Source organism: Nerophis ophidion, linkage group LG14 (assembly GCF_033978795.1).
Source record: "Nerophis ophidion isolate RoL-2023_Sa linkage group LG14, RoL_Noph_v1.0, whole genome shotgun sequence".
Classification (NCBI taxonomy): Eukaryota; Metazoa; Chordata; class Actinopteri; order Syngnathiformes; family Syngnathidae; genus Nerophis; species Nerophis ophidion.
The window spans coordinates 42826710-42848419 of record NC_084624.1 but is presented as its reverse complement, the minus strand read 5'-3'; the positions used below and the strand labels follow the sequence as shown (position 1 = coordinate 42848419).

Here is a 21710-nt window from a genome sequence, read left to right as displayed (position 1 = left end):
TAAAAAAATGGTAAAGTTGATTTATGGTTATTGCAATTAAAGGTTTTATTCTACAAAGATTATTTATGAAGAAACATTGTATGGGATTTTGCCCTGCAATGAGGTGGCGGCTTGTCCAGGGTGTACACTGCCTTCCGCCTGATTGTAGCTGAGATAGGCCCCAGCGCCCCCGAGACTCCAAAGGGAATACGCGGTAGGAAAATGGAAGGATGGATGGATGTAGTATGGGATTTTTAATTGGCTCTGTAGAAAAAAAGGATGTTGCACTGGACGTAGTGACCTTTAGGGGGCAGCACTCAGCAAAAGAGGAGAAACTGCTCACGGTACCATTTTACCGGAAGTAAATGTTTTATTTATTTATTTATTTATATATTTTTTTTAACGACAAACAAACATTTATAATGCACACAAAAGTCAAGGCACTTTCAACATCCGTGAAACATGTCAAGAAAAGAAAACAAAAGCAAATGCAGAGAGCATTAAATAATAATAAAAAAAAGACTATGAAAGACAAAAATCACTTTAAATGTTTTTAACAAATGTATCAATTTAAGGGCTTTTGTACTCTTAATCATCTTCCAAGATGTGTAAATTATTAAGCCAATTATAAAATGTAGGCCTTATCGACATTTATTTAGAAATACATTTTCCTGGACCGGAAGTAAATAAAGTGTCTTCCCGCGCTGCTGCACCGTTTTCAAAAAGAAAGGCACTTATGCAGTTATTTAACGACATGGACGAGCTTTATCTGGACAACATCGACGAATTCGTCAACGACCACAATAAGATCGTAAGGACGCTTTAATCTGGTTTGGGAGCACGTTTAGAGGCAGCTTTTTTTAGGCACAATGGCGTCGTCGTGTTTAGCTGCCTTTTTACAATATAGTCCAACACATTTCGGTTCGTACATGTACATCTTTTTAGATTCGTGTTTTTTCGTGTGCCGTTTTGATCCATTCGGCCTCCGTTGTGTGTTATGAAATGGTATTGAAATCTTAAGAACACCATCCATTTCTACCGCTTGTCCCTTTTGAGGTCACGGGGGGTGCTGGAGCCTACCTCAGCTGCATTCGGGCGGAAGGCGAACACTTATCATGTAATGTAGCAGCTAGTGCATCAGTTACTAACTTGTAACGCCTTTTGGTTTGAAATAATATCCAGTTCCATCCATTCTACCGCTTATTCCCTTTGGGGTCGCGGGGGGTGCTGGTGCCTATCTCAGCTACAATCGGGCGGAAGGCGGGGTACACCGTGGACAAGTCGCCACCTCATCGCAGGGCCAACACAGATAGACAACATTCACACACTAGGGCCAATTTAGTGTTGCCAATCAACCTATCCCCAGGTGCATGTCTTTGGAGGTGGAGGACATATTGTCAGGCTTGCCACTGACTGTTTGTGTTTTAGTTTTTCCTGTTCTTAGTTCCTGTCAGCCCTCTTATTTTGGTTCAGCTTCCTGTTTGTCTCCCTGAGTGCTTTGTGTTCCCTCAGCTGCGGCTAAATGGCACCTGCCACACCTGGTGTCAATCAGCCCGCTCCTATTTGGACCTGCTTTGTCTTCCAGTCAGTGCTGGATTATTGTCTTGTCGATGATTTTCATATTGTCGCTCCTGTCGTGTCGTTTCATGTCGAGTCATTGCAGCGTAGCGGTAAGCTATCATTCGGTATCTGTTTGTAGCTTACTGTTTTTTGTTCCCTGCTTCCGTTTTGTTTTCACTCTACAAGTAATGACTTCTGTTTTCCTGTTTGCTACCCGCTAGCTCCCACGCTAGACCCCTTTTTGTTCCTTGCTAGCTTCCATGCTGAAGACCCTTTGGTTTGTTATCCGCCTCGTGCGCGTCCTTTGTTAGTACCCTTTTTGTTTGTTCTTTATTCTAATATTTTAATTAAATCATGTTTTCCTGTTCAATGCCTGCCTCCTCCTCTGCATCTTGGGGTTCGTCACAAACTAACTCTAACAGCACAAAATAAGAGTGCTGACAGGAACTAAGGACAGGAAATACTAAACACACAGAGGAAAAACTAAAACAAGCCTGACACATGCAAACTCCACACAGAAAGAACCCAAGCCCGGGATAGAACCTTGACTACTCAGGACCTTCGTATTGTGAGGCAGACGCACTAACCCCTCTTCCACCGTGAAGCCTAATATCCAGATATTTTCCTTTATTGGTAGCATAGGTGAGGTTCACCCCGAAAGGGACAAGCGGTAGAAAATGGATGAATGGTTACCAATATGTAGCTTTTCTTTTTTTTCTTCCTTTCATGTGTCATTGTTAAGACATTATTACCTAAATGCTTTCAAATCTACAGGTGACCTACAAATGGCTCAGTTTAACTCTAGGAGTCCATGTCAACACAGCAAAACAGTGAGTACCTTTTCCATGGCTTATTTTATGTATTAGAATTAACCTTCAGTTGTATTCTTGGCTCTTATTATAGCCTATTCATACTTTATTATAGGGCTGGCTGATATGGCCTTTTATTAATATCTCAATATTTTTAAGCCATGTCACGATACACGATATATATCGATATTTTGCCCAAGTCTTGAATTAACACTTTATGCATATAATTACAGCAGCATGATGATGCTATGTGTCTACATTAAAACATTCTTGTTCATACTGCACTGATATATTCTAATTTTAAACTTTCATGCAGAGAGGGAAGCCACAACTAAGTCAATTTACCAAAACTGTATGTATTAAACAGTTATTAAGCGGTGGCAAGGTTGTCAGAGACATTTTAAAATAAGCTATTAGTGCACTTTTGTGCATGATGTCACTAAGATAACATGTCAAAACAACACTAAATTAAAGTGCACTTTTCGTACAGAACCCCACTACAAAAGTTAAAAACAAATAAAGTGCACTCTTGTGCATGATGTCACACAAGATATTTCAATAACTGTCAAATAAAAATGAGTTGCATAATTGGAAATCAATCGCTATGTGGTAGGTTCCTGCGGACGTTATCTCCTTCTGTTGTTGACATATTTTTTTTCATACGGTGGAAATGGTTTCTTGGGCAATTTGTGGGTGTGGCACCGAACGGAGATGTTGACATGCAGAGTTTCAAGCACTCTTCATTCTGTAGCGGGTGACTTTTCAAATGATGCTACACATTAGCACTGGTGCTGCTTTTTGTAGCAACACCTTTGCAGCATACTTGTTCACCATCTACCTGCTTGAAGCCAAACCACTGCCAGACGATGGACTCTCTGCTGTTTTTCTTGGGAATTAATTCTTCCTTCATTTGTTACCAGATTCGCACCTTCTTTCTCTCGTATTACCACTCACACCACACCACTAGCAGCACAGTCAACTTTACCATGCCGCTACCTTTCTGCTCCGCAAGACGTGGCAGTATGTGACGTATGTAAGACGGTGTGGTTTTTTTATGGCTCTGTGAAAAGGAGAGACAAAAAAGACGGAGAAGAGCTTGAAGTGTAATGCCCGCAGCTAAAAGCAACTGTGTGAGAACGTACACTCGAATATTTCGATATAGTCATTTTCTATATCGCACAGAGACAAATATTGACTATATTTGATATATCGCCCAGCCCTACTTTATTATTCTATTTTAGTTGCACCTGTTTCCTCTGTATTTGATGTTGCCATTATTGGAACCTTAATTTCCCGGAAATAATCTAACATGTTTCTATACAGTACAGTGTTTTTCAACCACTGTGCTGTGGCACACTAGCGTACCGTGAGATATTGTCTGGTGTGCCGTGAGAGATTATGTAATTTCACCTAATTGGGTAAAAAAATATTTTATTTACATAATGCGGGAGGCAGCGTGCAGGTAAAAAGGTGTCTAATGCGTAAACCAAAAATAAACAAAAGGCAAGTGCCGCTAAGAAAAGGCATTGAAGCTTAGGGAAGGCTATGCAAAACAAAGCTAAAATTAAACTGGCTGCAAAGTAAACAAAAACAGAATGCTGGACAACAGCAAAGACTTACAGCGTGTGGAGCAGACGGCATCCACAAAGTACATCTGTACATGACATGACAATCAACAACAAAATAGGAGCGCAAGACAAGAACTAAAACACTACACACAGGAAAACAGCAAAAAAAACTCAAAATAAGTCACGGCTTGATGGGACAGTACACCTACTTTGAGACAAGAGCTCTCGTGATACATGGTTGGTTATGGCATGAATTCATATCAAACAATTGTGAGAACGACTTTTTATTGTCAATATTGGCTGCTGAGTTTCATTTTTTTTAAATTTTCTGCTGGTGGTGTGCCTTTGCATTTTTTTCAATGAAAAAAATGTGCCTTCGCTCAAAAAAGGTTGAAAAACACTGCAGTTGTACATCAATTTACAAGTTTAATTGGTTCTAAACTCAAAACATTTCTAAATAGAATGTGTGCCCTTTGAACTGAATTTTAATCGGTGCTTGGTCGCTAAAAGCACAATTTTAATGTGTTTTTAAAAAAAATAAAAACTTAGTATAAAAAAATAATGTAGCACAAACAGCTACAGTGGTGTTATGAAGTTATGTAATAATAATGTACAGCATTTACTTCCAGCTGTGTGGCGAAGTTGGGAGAGTGGCCGTGGCAGCAATTTGAGGGTTGCTGGTTCAATCCCCACCTTCTACCAACCTAGTCATGTCCGTTGTGTCCTTGAGCAAGACACTTCACCCTTGCTCCTGATGGGCCCTGGTTAGCGCCTTGCATGGCAGCTCCCGCCATCAGTGTGTGAATGTGTGTGTGAATGTGGAAATAGTGTCAAAGCGCTTTGAGTTCCTTAAAATTGTAGAAAAGCGCTACGCAAGTAGTATAACTAATTTTTTTTCCACTGCCCATTAACAGCACAATTTTAACATTTGTTTTTTAAAAATAAAAACTTTGTATAAAAATTGATGTAGTGCAAACCACTACAGTGGTGTTATGAACACAGATTCAGCAGCTTCTCCATATTTTCATAGATAAATGTCCACTGTTGAGATATTATTTGAATGGCATTAGCCTCGTACCGGGCTTCACGGTGGCAGAGGGGTTAGTGCGTCTGCTGCACAATACGAAGGTCCTGCAGTCCTGGGTTCAAATCCAGGCTCGGGATCTTTCTGTGTGGAGTTTGCATGTTCTCCCCGTGAATGCGTGGGTTCCCTCCGGGTACTCCGGCTTCCTCCCACCTCCAAAGACATGCACCTGGGGATAGGTTGATTGGCAACACTAAATTGGCCTTAGTGTGTGAATGTTGTCTGTCGTTCTGTATTGGCCGTGCGATGAGGTGGCGACTTGTCCAGGGTGTACCCCGCCTTCCGCCCGATTGTAGCTGAGATAGGCGCCAGCGCCCCCCGCGACCCCAAAAGGGAATAAGCGGTTGAAAATGGATGGATGGATGGATAGCCTCGTACTGCAAACTAGCAGTGCGACGCTGCCACTGTTTTACAAAGTTAGCTCGCTACACGCTCTGACATCTTTCTGAATATTTATTCAATGAATATAATCCACTTCTTCCTAGCACTGTTCTTCATACTCACTTCCTTCTTTCCCATGGTTGGAAAACAAATAATTCATCAATTTCTAGCGATAAGCTAATACTAGCTCAGTTATTCTCAAATATTTTCTGTTATGCCCCCGCAGAAAGAAGAGTGTAGTTTTCCTCCCCTCTCGCTCCACCTCGACTATAAATAGTATAATTTGTCTACAATATTGTTATAAGTACACTTACGTATGACATTGCGTCCTTATTAGCATGAAAGAAAACAACACATCTCAGTGTTGGCGCTAGGAATTTTCAAAACGGGGTACCTGGGACCCCATGAAGTCATAAAAATGAGGTCCCACAGTACATTTTTGGGGTCCCACTTTTTTGTAATTGTTTTGAAAATAAATGATAAATGAATGCATTTTCCTGATCTCCCACAGTTGTCACAGAAAAGCCAAGGGCTACATACCCTTCCTCATATTCTAGTCTGGCACAAAAAAAAGCATGTTCCCTGCGGTTACCCACGCCCCCCCTGGAATTCAACGGTGCCCACCCCACAATTATCAAGAAGGGTAGTAACGATAAAGGGTACCGCATTTTTCGGTGTATAAATCGCTCCGGAGTATAAGTCGCACTTGCCGAAAATGCATAGTAAAGAAGGAAAAAAAAAACATATATAAGTCGCACTGGAGTATAAATCGCATTTTTGGGGGAAATTTATTTGATAAAACCCAACACCAAGAATAGACATTTGAAAGGCAATTTAAAATAAATAAAGAATAGTGAACAACAGGCTGAATAAGTGTACGTTATATGATGCATAAATAACCAACTGAGAACATGCTTGGTTTGTTAACGTAACATATTCTGGTAAAAGTCATTCAAATAACTATAACATATAGAACATGCTATACGTGTACCAAACAATCTTTGACTCTTAATTGCTAAATCCGATGAAATCTTATACATCTAGTCTCTTACGTGAATGGGCTAAATAATAATATTTGACATTTTACGGTAACGTGTTAATAATTTCACACTTAAGTCGCTCTTGAGTATAAGTCGCAAAGTATGAAAAAAACTGCGACTTATAGTCCGAAAAATACGGTAATACTGATAAGCGTGGTAAAACCCCTGATGGTTGGTATTACCGCAATAATTTAAAATGATCAAAAAACCATGATTGATAAACGCATTTAAAAAAACAAAAACGCATGTGAAGACTAGCTTTTGCTTGCTAGCTAGCTTAATTGCTAACATAAACACGAAACATTGACCTCTTTTTCCCATTAGTAAACGTCATACCCTAATTAACCCTGTATAAACACATAATAATAATAGATTTTATTTGTAAAAAGCACTTTACATTGGGTAAACAACCTCAAAGTGCTACAGTGTATTAAAAAAATAAAAAGATAATAAAAATAAAACAGCCTAATAGCTAGAACTAGTAGGCATATATCTCAACTAAAAAAGTTTTTTTTAAAAGAAGGGTTTTTAAGCCTTTTTAAAAGCATCCACGGTCTGTAGTGCCCTCAGGTGGTCAGGGAGAACGGCAGAGCAGAAAGCCCGGTCTCCCATTGTTTGTAGCTTTGTCCTCGGAGGTTGGAGGACGTTAGCCTGTCCGGAGCGGAGGTGTCGTGTGGAGGATTTGGGGGTGGGCAGTTCTTTGAGGTAAAGTGGGGCATTTCCATGGAGGCACTGGTGGATTAGTAGGGAGACTTTGTATTCAATCCTGAGCGGAACAGGAAGCCAGTGAAGGGATTTGAGAATTGGTGTGATATGAGCATATTTCCGCACTCAGGAAATTCAGGATCCTAGCAGAACTATTCTGTATGTATTGCAGCTTCTGGGTGTTCTTGCTGGGGATCCTGACAAGAGGTTTGTTGTAGTAGTTTAGCCTCATTACTGTCTGGACAACTAATACATTCACATCTAAGATAAAGGCTGTGCTGTCTTGGCACTAAGTGATCTATCTATACACAACAGTGTCGAGTTGACACAGATGGAGGTGTCTTCAGCAGAAAGTGAACTCGCATGCGGTCACATAAACTGGAAGTGAAGGAAAAACACACCTAATTTTCATTTATTCAAAAAACTCTAAATATTCACAAATTAAAACGAAAGAAGATAAAAATGATATGTTTTATGAAGCCAGAACTGTATTTAGTGTTTCTTCTGCCAAGAAAGTATATTGTCTATTTACCTAATAAAAAACTTGGTTAAGATTTTGTAGTGTGTATAAGTACTTTTTGAGCTCATTCAACAAAACCGCGATAATAATAACTAATAATTATGGTCACAATAACCGCGATATTACATTGTTTATATTGTTACATTCCTACTAGCAAGTAAGACCAGGTGTTTTGCTCTCATCTTACGGGGTTCACGTTGACATTTACCTTGCCAAATAATGGTGGGAAGATTTTTAACTCCAATTTTTTCTTGCATAAAAATTAGCCGATAAACAGCTCTTATCTCAAAACATTCTTAACTTGGTTAACTGGTACCGGTACTCTTGTCTTGTTCTTTGTATTGTACAGTATGTTGTTTTGTATATTGTGCAGGATTGCTTATTATTTTATTGGATATTAGTCTGTTTATTTCAATTCCTATTTTTTATCTTTATTACTTCTTGTGCAATTTATTTTGATCCCATATTTGTTTCCACTACCCCAGCTTAAGTTGTAGTCCTTAATTTCGTTATATGCAAAAATAATGACAATAAAGTCCATTATATTTTATTTTATTCTATTCTATTCTATTCTGATCAATTTAATACCTAACACAGGATCAGTAAAACAACTTGCACTTAGCCTAGTCTATAAAATCCGCTACATCTCCTTGATACCGAAGTACATGTCAAATTACTTCCTTAACGTAAATGACCGCCATAACCACACCACCAGGGGGAGCTCCACAAACCACGTTAAACCCAGATTTCGATCTAACAAAGGTCTTAACTCATTCTCTTTCTATGCCACATCAATGTGGAATGCACTCCCAACAGGTATAAAAGTAAGTGCATCTCTATATTCCTTCAAAACCGCTCTAAAACAACACCTCCAGGCAACTTCAACACTTTACTAATACCCTCCTCCATTCACATCCCATCTCCCCGGATTATAAACAACTCAAATGTACTTCCAATGTATATACTTGTTCTTATGCTATCTGAACTCACTATGTTCTCTGCTGGCTGTACATATCCTACTAAATAAGACCTACACTGTTTCAATGTCCACATTTCTCTGTTGATGCAATTGTTGATGACTGAAGTTCTGATATCAACCAAAGCTCCTCATCCCACCCCCCGGATTGTAAATAATGTAAATAATTCAATGTACATACTATGATGATTAACTTGTGTGATGACTGTATTATGTTGATAGTATATATTTGCACCATGAATTGATTAACGTGGACCCCGACTTAAACAAGTTGAAAAACTTATTCGGGTGTTACCATTTAGTGGTCAATTGTACGGAATATGTACTGTACTGTGCAATCTACTAATAAAAGTATCAATCAATCAAAGGTTATTAGTTTTGTGTTTGTTTTAGCATAACAACTCCATTTTGCGTTCCTACAAAAAACTGAACAAAAATAATTAAAATCACAAAACTTTTTTTCCAGAATGCTCTTTCACTACTTGGACAACAAGAGGAACGAAAGCTCTGCTCAGCTCCACGCTACGTACTTGGTGTCGGGAAAGTGTGTGGACAATGGTCATGCGGTGAGCAACAACTAAAAATCGACTTTTACTTGTCATGAGTTAATCAAATGTGTTTTCTTATCAGAGTCACAAAGTCTCTGTGGTGCGTGAGGACCAGCTGGAAGGTACATTCATTAGTTCCCATATCTTCATATTTGGATTTTACTGCAGTAAATTTAAGATATGTGTTTCGTGTTGCAGATTTTAAATCTAAGATGAGTTTGATTGTGAGCGTTCACGTGTACAGTGTTCAAAAAGCTTTGCTAAAAGACAGCGGCCCACTCTATGCTGTCGATTACGACGCCGTCAAAGACAACCTGCTTAGCTGCAGCAAGTAAGTTGACGTTGTCTCAAATAGTCCTGCAGAATTGCACAATCTTGTAATTTTTAAATGGGACAATGTGTGGCAATGCAGGTTAGTTTTCACGCTGACCATCTCCGTCCTCCGCTTGCAGGTACAGTGCAATTCGATGTCCCGACGCCGTGCCCGTGTCCTCCCTGGAGCGGAAGCACGTGCAAGAGACACAGCAGGAATCTCAGACAGAGCATGAGAGCAAAAAGTCTTCCACCAACGGCAACGTGGCTTCCAAAGCGGCCGCCAAACCGGCCAAAGGCATCATGGGGATGTTCGCTAGCAAAGGAACTGCGGTTAAGAGCCAAAATGGTGGCAAAGACGTGAAATCAGAAGCTCTGGAGGAAGCGGCTGAGGTTTGTTTTTATAGTTTTAATAATGCTGCTGTGCAGTGCATTTACACATTGGTCTTTTGTAGGTCAGTTTGTCCAAAACCAAAGCAAAGTCCAATGCCGTCAGTAACTTCTTCGGCAATCAAAGCACAAGTGAGTCATGGCCATTTCAACTTTTCACCATATAGTTTTCTGCAAAATACAATGATGCAACGTTTGATCTGCACTCTTTCAGAAAAAAAGGACAAAACGGTGATTAAGACGGAGAAAGAAGAGGAGGTAGAAGCTCCAGCGCCATCCCCAGTGGAGCAGCCAAGCTCAAGTTTTCAGCCGGAGGAGCAGCAGCAAGATGCAGTGACAGTGGAGCCTCCAAAGCACAACAAGAACATCTCAAGAAGGTTTGTTTTCTTCTTCATAGAATAACGCATCACCTCTGACCTGACATCGAGAATATCCACTCACTTGTCATTTCATAAAGTACCCAGGCTAATGGTGTACCTATTTAAGTGACTGCACTGCAAAAACTGAAATATAAGTAAGATTAAATATCTCTAATAAGGGTGATATTTGCTTATTTTCTGTCTAATAAGATAATTCTTCTCACTAAGCAGATTTTATGTCAGAGTGTTTTGCTTGTTTTAAGGTTTTTGGTCCTAAATGATCTCAGTAAGATATGAAAGCTTGTTGCTGAGATTTTATGACCTATTCTGAGTAAAACATGCTTGAAACTAGGATATCAACTGATGCAAAGCTGTGTCATCAACACTCACAAGTATAAAAATATTTTTTTAAAGTAATAATTTCTTATTTCAAGCATGAAAAAAAATCATGACTTTGTCCCAATTGTGTCTCATGATTAAAACAGATGACCGCCAAATGGACTTTGCTGTTTTAGTTTCAATGAAACAATAGAAAATGCATACTCATATAGTAGTACAGTTGGCACAGTACAGTAAACTGACAGTTAATATTTAAAAATTTAACATTTCAAACAATTTTGAACAGAAATAGTTCATGCACATTCAGATAAATTCCTCAAAATCACAATTAAAAACATTTTTGTCCGGGGGCCGGGCTGTATACATGGACACTAATTGACTGTATGAGCATTCACTTGGCGCGATGATGTCATGTTATGGATGGGAAAATGCATTTTTAGACTATGATTTGCCAGAGCGGCTAGAAGACCCCGAGAGTAACAAGCAGTTGCCTTGTTGCCTTTCCATTAAGAAAAATAAACTAGTTTTTAGTGTAAGTTTGCCGAGTGCATATCATTATGTCAAGATAATGGCACTAGGATTTACTTAATTTAAGAATATTTTTCAACATGTTGAGCAAAAAGGTCTCTTTTTTTTCTACCTAGAAAAGTGCACTTCTTATTAGTGAGAATATACTTATTTTAAGGTATTTTGGGGTCCATTGAGGTTAGTTAATTTTACTTATTTTGTAAAGTCTTGACAAGCCAAATTGTCTTGTTCAATTGGTAGATCATTTTGCTTAGTTCAAATAAAATAGCTATAATTATTATTTTTTTTTTCTTGTTTTTGAACACTGACTTTTTGCAATGTGCTCAGTTTACATGACGGCTACAACAACTTGTGAATTAACATGTTGTCTTTGTTTCGCCTTCTTGAAGCAAAACCAAGCGACTGGAGAGTTCTGACAGCGAGGAGGAAAAGATGGAGAACAAGAAGAAGAGAAGACGGATCAAGAAGCCTGCGCCCGACAGCAGTGATGAAGACGGTAATTTTTGTTTTTTCTCATCATTCCTTTTTTTTTCATTACTTATTTGAGTCAAGGCTCAACAATGCGAAACATCTACTTTTGTAGTTTAACATTTTTATTAGGGATGTGCCAAATTGATCGGCCACCGATATCGGCCGATTTTCGGGAAAAAATATGTGATTGGCTATTGCCGATTAATGCCTTTTAATGCTGATCACAAATGCCGATAATCATGTACCTCCATACTTAGTGAGGAAGGCACACAGTTGTGGCTGAAACCATCACGTACGGAAATAGACACAGGTCTGACTATATTATAATTAGGTATTCAAAAAATTATGCGATTTTGTAATTCTTATAGTCACTATAAGAATAACAAAATCGCATAATTTTTTGAATACCTAATTAACCTATTTGGATTACAGTGTCGAGCTGCTCCCCTAAACTAATAATGATCACCTCCATTGCGGCAATTAGACTGCATTTCTTAGTATCTTGAGAGTCATTATCTAGTATCGCAGGAGGACAAGGCTGAACTTGTTACACATCGGAAGAAAACCAGGTGCAGGCATGGTAATAACTAAGCTAACCAATTAGCTAGCTTTAAACATCACCAAGAAAAACGTGCTTAATAAATAGAATGGAGACGGAACCATGTTGCAGCAGAAAGTAAGCAGTTATTAACAGAAAATTAATAAATTAACTATTATGAGTCTAGAGAGTGGATAATATAACAGCATATGTTGGTATGACACCTAAGAAGACAATAAGCTTGATCCATAAATTAGCGGTGTCGATACTAAGGGTAATATCAGTACGCTATTCTTCGGACTATAGGGCGCACCGGAATATAAGGCACACGGCCGATAAGCGGGTTTATTCAGGTTTATTTTCATACAAAAGGCGTACCGGATTATAAGATGCATTAAAGAGGTCATTAAATTCAAAACACTCTTGTGGTTCACATGACATGCAATGGTGGTTTGTTTGTCAAAATGTTGCATAGATTATGTTTTACAGACCATCTTCAAGCCGCTTTCAGGACACGCCGTTTTGTGGAAGGTCTTATTTACGTGGCTCACCTTCGACAGCGTCTTCTCCCCATCATCTTTGTTGTAACAGTGTAGCGTGCAAGGACGGGTTTCCAAGAAGTGTCAAAAGATGGAATCTAACTGATTTGATGACATTCAGACTTTACTTAAATCAAAAACAGAACATCATCTCCTCACCCATGGCTCACTAGTGCAACAACAACACAGGAAATGTGTCCCGTGAAAAACCGTCCGACCGGAAGACTCTAATTACTAAAGTTCCGTGGGTGAATTATGTAAACTCACTACACCGGTTGTTTTTAGCGCTTCCATAGCGAGTCCGCCGACAGATATACATTAGAACTTTATTCTACTTTATAATAGAAATGACAACAGCTGAGGATGAATGCCCCATTACGAAAAGATAGAGAAAAAGAAGAAATGTATCAACTACGGTGTCGCCACGGACTGCAATGGCGAACGCAAGCAAATTTTCAGGACTTATGCAGATCCCAAATACATCAGCAGGTACCAGAAGGTTAGAAAAGTTGATTTAGCACACTGGTAATTTTACACACACCATAATAACACCTGTATGTAAAGCTCCGACAATCCATCAAGCGGTGCGGCTTTGTAGCTTACCAAAGGCGTACTAAATAATTTTGACAGATTTTTGAGCAACGTGTGTAATGTTGCATATTCTCAATGGAACATTTAAAGTTCTGGTGTTGTTTACTGGCGTCATCTTGCAGTCTGCACATATCTCTTATGTGTGACTGCCATCTACTGGTCATTACACCATGTACCAAATAAAATAGTTTTGAGGTCGGTAAGCACAACCAGAATTATTCCGTAGATTAGGCGCAGCAGGTTGTAATGCGCACTGTCGATTTTTGCGAAAATGAAAGGATTTTAGGTGCGCCTTATACTCCGAAAAACATGGCAATATGTTTGGTGGACGAACGATTTATTTAGTTGCCTGCAGGCAGCAAAGCAGAGAAAAACATTGTTTAGGAGGTCAAGCCATTCACTTCACTTGCTGCACAGACAGTCACGTCTCAACGCTCCAGTGTGTCTCTTTTCTTTGATTTTGGCCTTTTGACAAGATTTCTTCATTTTGTTAAAACAATAATAGTACCAAAAACTCAACAGACTAGCAGGGGAAGAAGGAGCAAATTGCTGTGGAGTTAGAAAAATACTATTTGTGAGGAGTACAATGGCACTGACAGGCATAACCACAGCACAGTAAGTAACCACATCAAGTTTTAATAGTGAGTAGAACTCTCTTTTCTGGTAAATGTTGTCAGAGCACCCTTATTCGACAGAGGAAGAAAATAAATGTTCTCTTCTCTCATTCTAGTGCGGCCCGTCGCTCTTCCAAAGTCCAAACAATTAGTCCCCTGACCCGTTCCTTTTCCTTTTGATTTTTTCTCATCACTTATCTCCCGTTGTAGTAATTAAGTCTATTATTGTAGCAATAGGGCTGTTGAAGTTAAGGATTTTGTGATTTTTGTATGAGGGCACCATGGTGACCTCTGTGTGTGCGCGTGTTGGCACAGCACTGCATAAAGCAACTTGTTGTTGTTTAAACTTTTTTATTACATTGATTGATTGATTGAAACTTTTATTAGTAGATTGCACAGTTCAGTACATATTCCGTACAATTGACCACTAAATGGTAACACCCGAATACGTTTTTCAACTTGTTTAAGTCGGGGTCCACGTTAATCAATTCATGGTACAAATATATACTATCAGCATAATACAGTCATCACACAAGTTAATCATCATATTATATACATTTAATTATTTACATTATTTACAATCCGGGGGGTGGGATGAGGAGCTTTGGTTGATATCAGTACTTCAGTCATCAACAATTGCATCAACAGAGAAATGGACATTGAAACAGTGTAGGTCTGAGTAGGATATGTACAGCCAGCAGAGAACATAGTGAGTTCAGATAGCATAAGAACAAGTACAGTATATACATTAGAAGTACATTTGATTATTTACAGTAGGTTATTTAAAATCCAGGGAGGTGGGATGTGAATGAAGGAGGGTATTAGTGAAGGGTTGACGTTGCCTGGAGGTGTTGTTTTAGAGCGGTTTTGAAGGAGGATAGTGAAGTGAATTATATTTATATAGCGCTTTTCTCAAGTGACTCGAAGCGCTTTACATAGTGACACCCAATATGTAAGTTACATTTAAACCAGTGTGGGTGGCACTGGGAGCAGGTGGGTAAAGTGTCTCGCCCAAGGACACAACGACAGTAACTAGGATGACACAAGCGGGAATCGAACCTGCAACCCTCAAGTTGCTGACACGGCCACTCTACCAACCGAGCTATGCCGCACTTACTTTTATACCTGTTGGGAGTGCATTCCACATTGATGTGGCATAGAAAGAGAATGAGTTAAGACCTTTGTTAGATCGAAATCTGGGTTTAACGTGGTTTGTGGAGCTCCCCCTGGTGTTGTGCTTATGGCGGTCATTTACGTTAAAGAAGTAGTTTGACATGTACTTCGGTATCAGGGAGGTGTAGGAGATTTTATAGACTAGGCTCAGTGCAAGTTGTTTTACTCTGTCCTCCACCCTGAGCCAGCCCACTTTGGAGAAGTGGGTTGGAGTGAGGTGTGATCTGGGATGGAGATCTAAAAGTAACCGGACTAGCTTGTTCTGGGATGTTTGGAGTCTAGATTTGAGGGTTTTGGAGGTGCAAGCGTAATCGAAAAAGGGTTGAATGAGAGTTCCCGCTAGAATCTTCATGGTGCTTTTGTTGACCAGAGAGGAGATTCTGTAGAGGAATCTCGTTCTTTGGTTGACCTTTTTGATTACCTTGGTTGCCATTTTATCACAGGAAAGATTGGCCTCTAGAATGGAACCTAGGTAGGTGATCTCAATCTTTCCTGGTGATAACAATGTCACCCACTTTTATAGTGAAGTCACTGACTTTCTTAAGGTTAATGTGGGACCCAAATAGGATGGATTCCATTGTACCTAAGTGTATGGATAGCTTGTTGTCAGCGGGCCAGGTGCAAATATTAAAGATTTCAGCACTGAGGATTTGTTCCACCTGTGACTTGTCCTTGCCGGATACCAGCAGGGCCGAGTCATCCGCAAACAGGAACAATTCACAGTGGCATGTTGATGGCATGTCATTTACGTATATTAGGAACAGTAAAGGTCCTAGTGTACTGCCTTGGGGGACTCCACAGCTTACTGAGAGGTGAGGGGACACGGTGCCGTTCACCTCTACCACAGGGATAGTTGATCCATCACCTCCTTATGTTTGTTTGCTATGCACTTAATATTGTGCTTTTAAAAGTATACATTTTTACTAAAATATAGGGACAAGCGGTAGAAAATGGATGGATGGATGAATGGATATACACTTTTTTAAAGGCTGGAAGCCTTTATTCCTGTTAACATTGTTTATTATGCAGAAATGTGCATCCCTATACAAACTTGTCTATTTACAAACCATGTTCAAAAACAAACTAAGTTCGTAAATCGAGGTTCCACTGTACAAATAATTTTTTGTTGTTGTTTTTGTTCATGATTACAAACTCTGAAAAATTTACTGGACACAGAAAAATTGTGAATGTTAAAACACAAGGATTCAAAAGAGTAGTAAATAGTTCAATCAATCAATGTTTATTTATATAGACCTAAATCACAAATGTCTCAAAGGACTGTACAAACCACTACGACTACGACATCCTCGGAAGAACCCACATAAGGGCGAGGAAAACTCACACCCAGTGGGACGCCAGTGACAATGATGACTATGCGGACCTTGGAGAGGACCTCAAATGTGGGCAACCCCCCGCCCCCTCTAGGGGACCTAAAGCAATGGATGTCGAGCGGGTCTAACATGATACTGTGAAAGTTCAATCCATAGTGGCTCCAACACAGCCGCGAGAGTTCAGTTCAAAGCGGATCCAAGACAGCAGCGAGAGTCCCGTCCACAGGAAACCATCCCAAGCGGAGTCGGATCAGCATCGTAGAGATGTCCCCAACCGATACACAGGCGAGCGGTCCATCCTGGGTCCCGACGAGCGGCCCATCCTGGGTCCCGACTCTGGACAGCCAGTACTTCATCCATGGTCATCGGACCGGACCCCCTCCACAAGGGAGGGGGGGACAGAGGAGAAAAAGAAAAGAAGCGGCAGATCAACTGGTCAAAAAGGAGGTCTATTTAAAGGCTAGAGTATACAAATGAGTTTTAAGGTGGGACTTAAATGCTTCTACTGAGGTAGCATCTCGTACTGTTACCGGGAGGGCATTCCAGAGTACTGGAGCTTGAACGTTGCTCTATAGCCCGCAGACTTGTTTTGGGCTTTAGGAATCACTAATAAGCCGGAGTCCTTTGAACGCAGATTTCTTGCCGGGACATATGGTACAATACAATCGGCAAGATAGGATGGAGCTAGACCATGTAGTATTTTATACGTAAGTAGTAAAACCTTAAAGTCACATCTTAAGTGCACAGTAAGCCAGTGCAGGTGAGCCAGTACAGGCGTAATGTGATCAAACTTTCTTGTTCTTGTCAAAAGTCTAGAAGCCGCATTTTGTACCAACTGTAATCTTTTAATGCTAGACATGGGGAGACCCGAAAATAATACGTTACAGTAATCGAGACGAGACGTAACAAACGCATGGATAATGATCTCAGCATTACTATTGTTTATTGTGTAATACTGACTTTGTTTGCTAAAGCAATTGTATGTAATAAAGGAGAAGAAAGTCTAATCCCAATACACCCCCTCACTCACTTTTCAGCCCTATCCCTACATTTTGCGCGTTCCCGTGAAGGTAGGGGTGTCCCAATGACTCTGTGCATGTATGAGTAGTGGGCATAACGACGAGTAGGGGGTATGAATCTAGCCCCTCAGAGAGGCATTTCAAATGCTGTCTTGCTCAGGTAAGCCCAGAAAAAATGCACAATTTCTGCATAAATGATATACCGTATTTTTCGGACTATAAGTCGCAGTTTTTTCCAAATAGTTTGGCCAGGGGTGCGACTTATACTCAGGAGCGACTTCCATCCATCCATTTCCTGCCGCTTATTTTCCCTTTGGGGTCGTGGGGGGTGCTGGTGCCTATCTCAGCTACAATCGGGCGGAAGGCGGAGTAGACCCTGGACAAGTCATCGCAGGGTCAGGAGCGACTTATGTGTTGAATTATTAACACATTACCGTAAAATATCAGATAATATTATTTAGCTCATTCACGTTAGAGACTAGACGTATAAGATTTCATGGGATTTTGCAATTAGGAGTGACAGATTGTTTGCTAAACGTATAGCATGTTATATATGTTATAGTTATATGAATGACTCTTACCATAATATGTTACGTCAACATACCAGGCACCTTCTCAGTTGGTTATTTATGCCTCATATAACGTACACTTATTCAGCCTGTTGTTCACTATTCTTTATTTATTTTAAATTGCCTTTCAAACGTCTATTCTTGGTGTTGGGTTTTATCAAATAAATTTCCCCCAAAAATGCAACTTTAACTCCAGTGCGACGTATATATGTTTTTTTCCTTCTTTATTATACATTTCCGGCCGGAGCGACTTATAATCCAAAAATACTGTACCTGGTTCTCCACCATATTGTCATATAATGGCCTATGATTTTTTTCTATAAAGTAGTTTTTTAGTATAATACTGCCATGTAAACATTCCCTCTGTTCTGGTATGTGCAGTCATTCCAGATTCTCCACAACCAACAGAAGCTAGAGAAACATCAACGGCTCCCACCAAGGCGCTCAAACCTGTTCCAAATGTAAATATCGCAACTTTTGTCTGACTATGTCTGTATTTCTGTTAGACTCATTGAAGTACTCCTGGTTTGTATGAATTATTACAGCCGGGAGAATCTCAGACAAAGATACGCAAGCGGAGACGTGTCCTCAAGTCTCGGACCTTCGTGGACGATGAAGGCTGCATCGGTAAATCCAAATCTTTACCATTTAAATGTTAAATTTCCACCGCCTGTCGTTATTTTTCGTTGTCTTCATGGTTACTGGACTTTTGTATTCTCTTTGCAACGTCTCCGCAGTGACTGAGAAAGCCTACGAAAGCGAGTCATACTCTGAAAACGAAGACTCCGCTCCTGCCACCGCCTCCAAACAAACGACCACAAATCCAGTCAGGCCAAAAGCGAGCAGCAAAGACGACGAAAGGAAAAATCAGAAAAAATTGTCTGCAAACGCCAGCAAAGGATCTAAACAGGTGTCCATTATGGGATTTTTCCAGAAGAAATGATGGCCAGGTGATGATTATAAAACACAAACAAACTGTTGCAGCCACTTAATAAACACTGATGGAAAACACTCATATTTTACCTTATTTTAGCAGTAACAATGACTCTACTTAAATGACACAACATACAGAAATATAGTATTCATTGTCACCCTAATTCCAACCTGAAAGCAAATGGATTCCATTCTAAAGTCCTTTCTCTGACGTGGATTTTAAATGAATGTCAGTGAGTGAAGGGTGGAGGCTGCATCTGAAGACTCATGGAAAGAAACCATAAAATAACGAAGGATCACCACAAAAACAGTACATTTAGACACTTATTTTGTTGTATCTACTTAGACAAGCCAATGCAGGCCTTTTATAAGCACTTTTTGGCTTATTTTTGCGGCAAACTGATATTGCAGATTGAAAAGAAGTACAAACCCCGTTTCCATATGCGTTGGGAAATTGTGTTATATGTAAATATAAACGGAATACAATGATTTGCAAATCCTTTTCAACCCATATTCAATTGAATGCACTACAAAGACAAGATATTTGATGTTCAAACTGATAAAAAAATTTTTTTTGCAAATAATCATTAACTCTAGAATTTGATGCCAGCAACACGTGACAAAGAAGTTGGGAAAGGTGGCAATAAATACTGATTAAGTTGAGAAAAACTCATCAAACACCTATTTGGAACATCCCACGGGTGTGCAGGCTAATTGGGAACAAGTGGGTGCCATGATTGGGTATAAAAGCAGCTTCCATGAAATGCTAAGTAATTCACAAACAAAGAAGGGGCGAGGGTAACCAATTTGTAAGCAAATTGTCGAAAAGTTTTAGAACAACATTTCTCAACGAGCTATTGCAAGGAATTTAGAGATTTTACCATCTACGGTCCGTAAAATTATCATAAGGTTCAGAGAATCTGGAGAAAACACTGCAGGTAAGTGATGATATTACAGACCTTTGATCCCTCAGGCCGTACCACATCAAAAACCGACATCAGTGTGTAAAGGATATCAACACATAGGCCCAGGAACACTTCAGAAAACCACTGTCAGCAACTACAGTTGGTCGCTACATCTGTAAATGCAAGTTAAAACTCTACTATGCAATGCGAATGCCATTTATCAACAACACCGAGGAACGTCGCCGGCTTGGCTGGGCCTGAGCTCATTTAAGATGGACTGATGCAAAGTGGAAAAGTGTTCTGTGGTCTGACGAGTCCACATTTCAAATTATATTTGGTAACTGTGGACGAGGTGTTCTCCGGAACAAAGAGGAAAATAACCATCCGGATTGTTATAGGCGCAAAGTTCAAAAGCCAGCATCTGTGATGGTATGGGGGTGTATTAGTGCCCAAGGCATGCGTAACTTACACATCTGTGAAGGCACCATTATGCTGAATAGTCCATACAGGTTTTGGAGCAACATATGTTGTCATCCTACCAACATTATCATGGACGCCCCTGCTTATTTCAGCAAAACAATGCCAAGCCACGTGTTACAACAGCGTGGCTTCGTAGTACTTTCCTGGCCCGCCTGCAGTCCGGACCTGTCTCCCATCGAAAATGTGTGGCGCATTATGAAGCGTAAAATACGACAACAAGACTGTTGAACAAATTAAGCTGTACATTAAGCAAGAATGGTAAAGAATTCCACTTTCAAAGCTTCAACAATTAGTTTCCTCAGTTCCCAAAGATTTATTGAGTGTTGGTAAAAGAAAATGTGATCTAACACAGTGGTTGAACATGCCCTTTCCCAACTACTTTGGCACGTGTTGCAGCCATGAAATTCTAAGTTAATTTTTATTTGCAAAAAAAAAAAAAAGTTTATAAGTTTGAACATCAAATATCTTGTCTTTGTAGTGCATTCAATTGAATATGGGTTGAAAAGGATTTGCAAATCATTGTATTCTGTTTATATTTACATCTAACACAATTTCCCAACTCATATGGAAACGGGGTTTGTAAAATGAGCCCTTTTTTTTTTTTTTTATAATAACCACTGCAGGTCTTAGGGGAGTGCTGGCTTGACCCTGTGAGCTCACAGCAGCGCCACACCCTCTTAACAAGCACGCAAAGTGGGCCGGTAGAACTGGTCTTTCCCATAAAGGAGGATACTCTGACTGAGGAGGAAAATGATCTCCTCAGCGGGGTGTTTTTTTTTTTTTTTTTTAGTTTGTCTCACATAGAACTGTCTTTGCAGCTGAGTCAGACGCCGCGGAAACATAATCGTTTGACTACAATAGCTCCAGTGTTCCTGATGTTTCACGTCGTTGCCACTCTGTGTGGATCCTCCCTAATCACATGAAGAAAAAAAAAACATTTCTTGAATGACACCTCATTTCACAAATATTGACATGTTGCATCCTAGAGTTTAAGGCGTCAATAATTATGTTTCAATTACGCAAACAAGCCTAGATTAAAGGGGAAAAGACGACATGTACAATTGTATGGTTGAAATGCATATGGAATAAAATGGACTTGGAATATTTTAATTTGTCATAGAGTTATTCTTATTAAAGTGACATAAATAGTATTCTCAATGACAATTATTTCTGTAAATATACATGCTAGTGTCTTGGAACATGCTACAACATTAGATACACCTGTAAATAATTACACCCCATTTGCGGACGACGTATCGATCTGTTGTGGTGAAGGAGCTGAGCCGGAAGGCAAAGCTCTCAATTTATCGGTCGATCTACGTTCCCATCCTCACATATGGTCATGAGCTTAGGGTTATGACCAAAAGGACAAGATCACGGGTACAAGCGGCCCAAATGACTTTCCTCCGCTGGGTGGCAGGACTCCCTTAGAGATAGGGTGAGAAATTC

The 21710-nt window shown here is 39.8% G+C and overlaps 1 protein-coding gene across 1 annotated transcript; it reads left to right on the top strand.

Annotated features, from left to right (window-relative positions):
• Positions 1–653: 653 nt before the first annotated feature.
• Positions 654–21367, top strand: pold3 (polymerase (DNA-directed), delta 3, accessory subunit). Its single transcript, XM_061920806.1, has 12 exons — positions 654–790; positions 2314–2369; positions 9089–9188; positions 9253–9292; positions 9369–9501; positions 9623–9875; positions 9938–10004; positions 10087–10249; positions 11488–11594; positions 18325–18404; positions 18489–18570; positions 18681–21367. Exons 1-12 carry the CDS (start codon positions 716–718, stop codon positions 18884–18886), a joined length of 1362 nt encoding a protein of 453 aa, XP_061776790.1. The 5' UTR covers positions 654–715; the 3' UTR covers positions 18887–21367.
• The last annotated feature ends 343 nt before the right edge of the window (positions 21368–21710 follow it).

Coding starts and splice junctions, on each gene's coding strand:
- pold3 (XM_061920806.1), top strand. CDS start 716: ATGCAGTTATTTAACGACATGGACGAGCTTTATCTGGACAACATCGAC. Junction 2,370..9,088: donor CATGTCAACACAGCAAAACA/GTGAGTACCTTT, acceptor CTTTTTTTCCAG/AATGCTCTTTCACTACTTGG. Junction 18,571..18,680: donor GGACGATGAAGGCTGCATCG/GTAAATCCAAAT, acceptor ACGTCTCCGCAG/TGACTGAGAAAGCCTACGAA.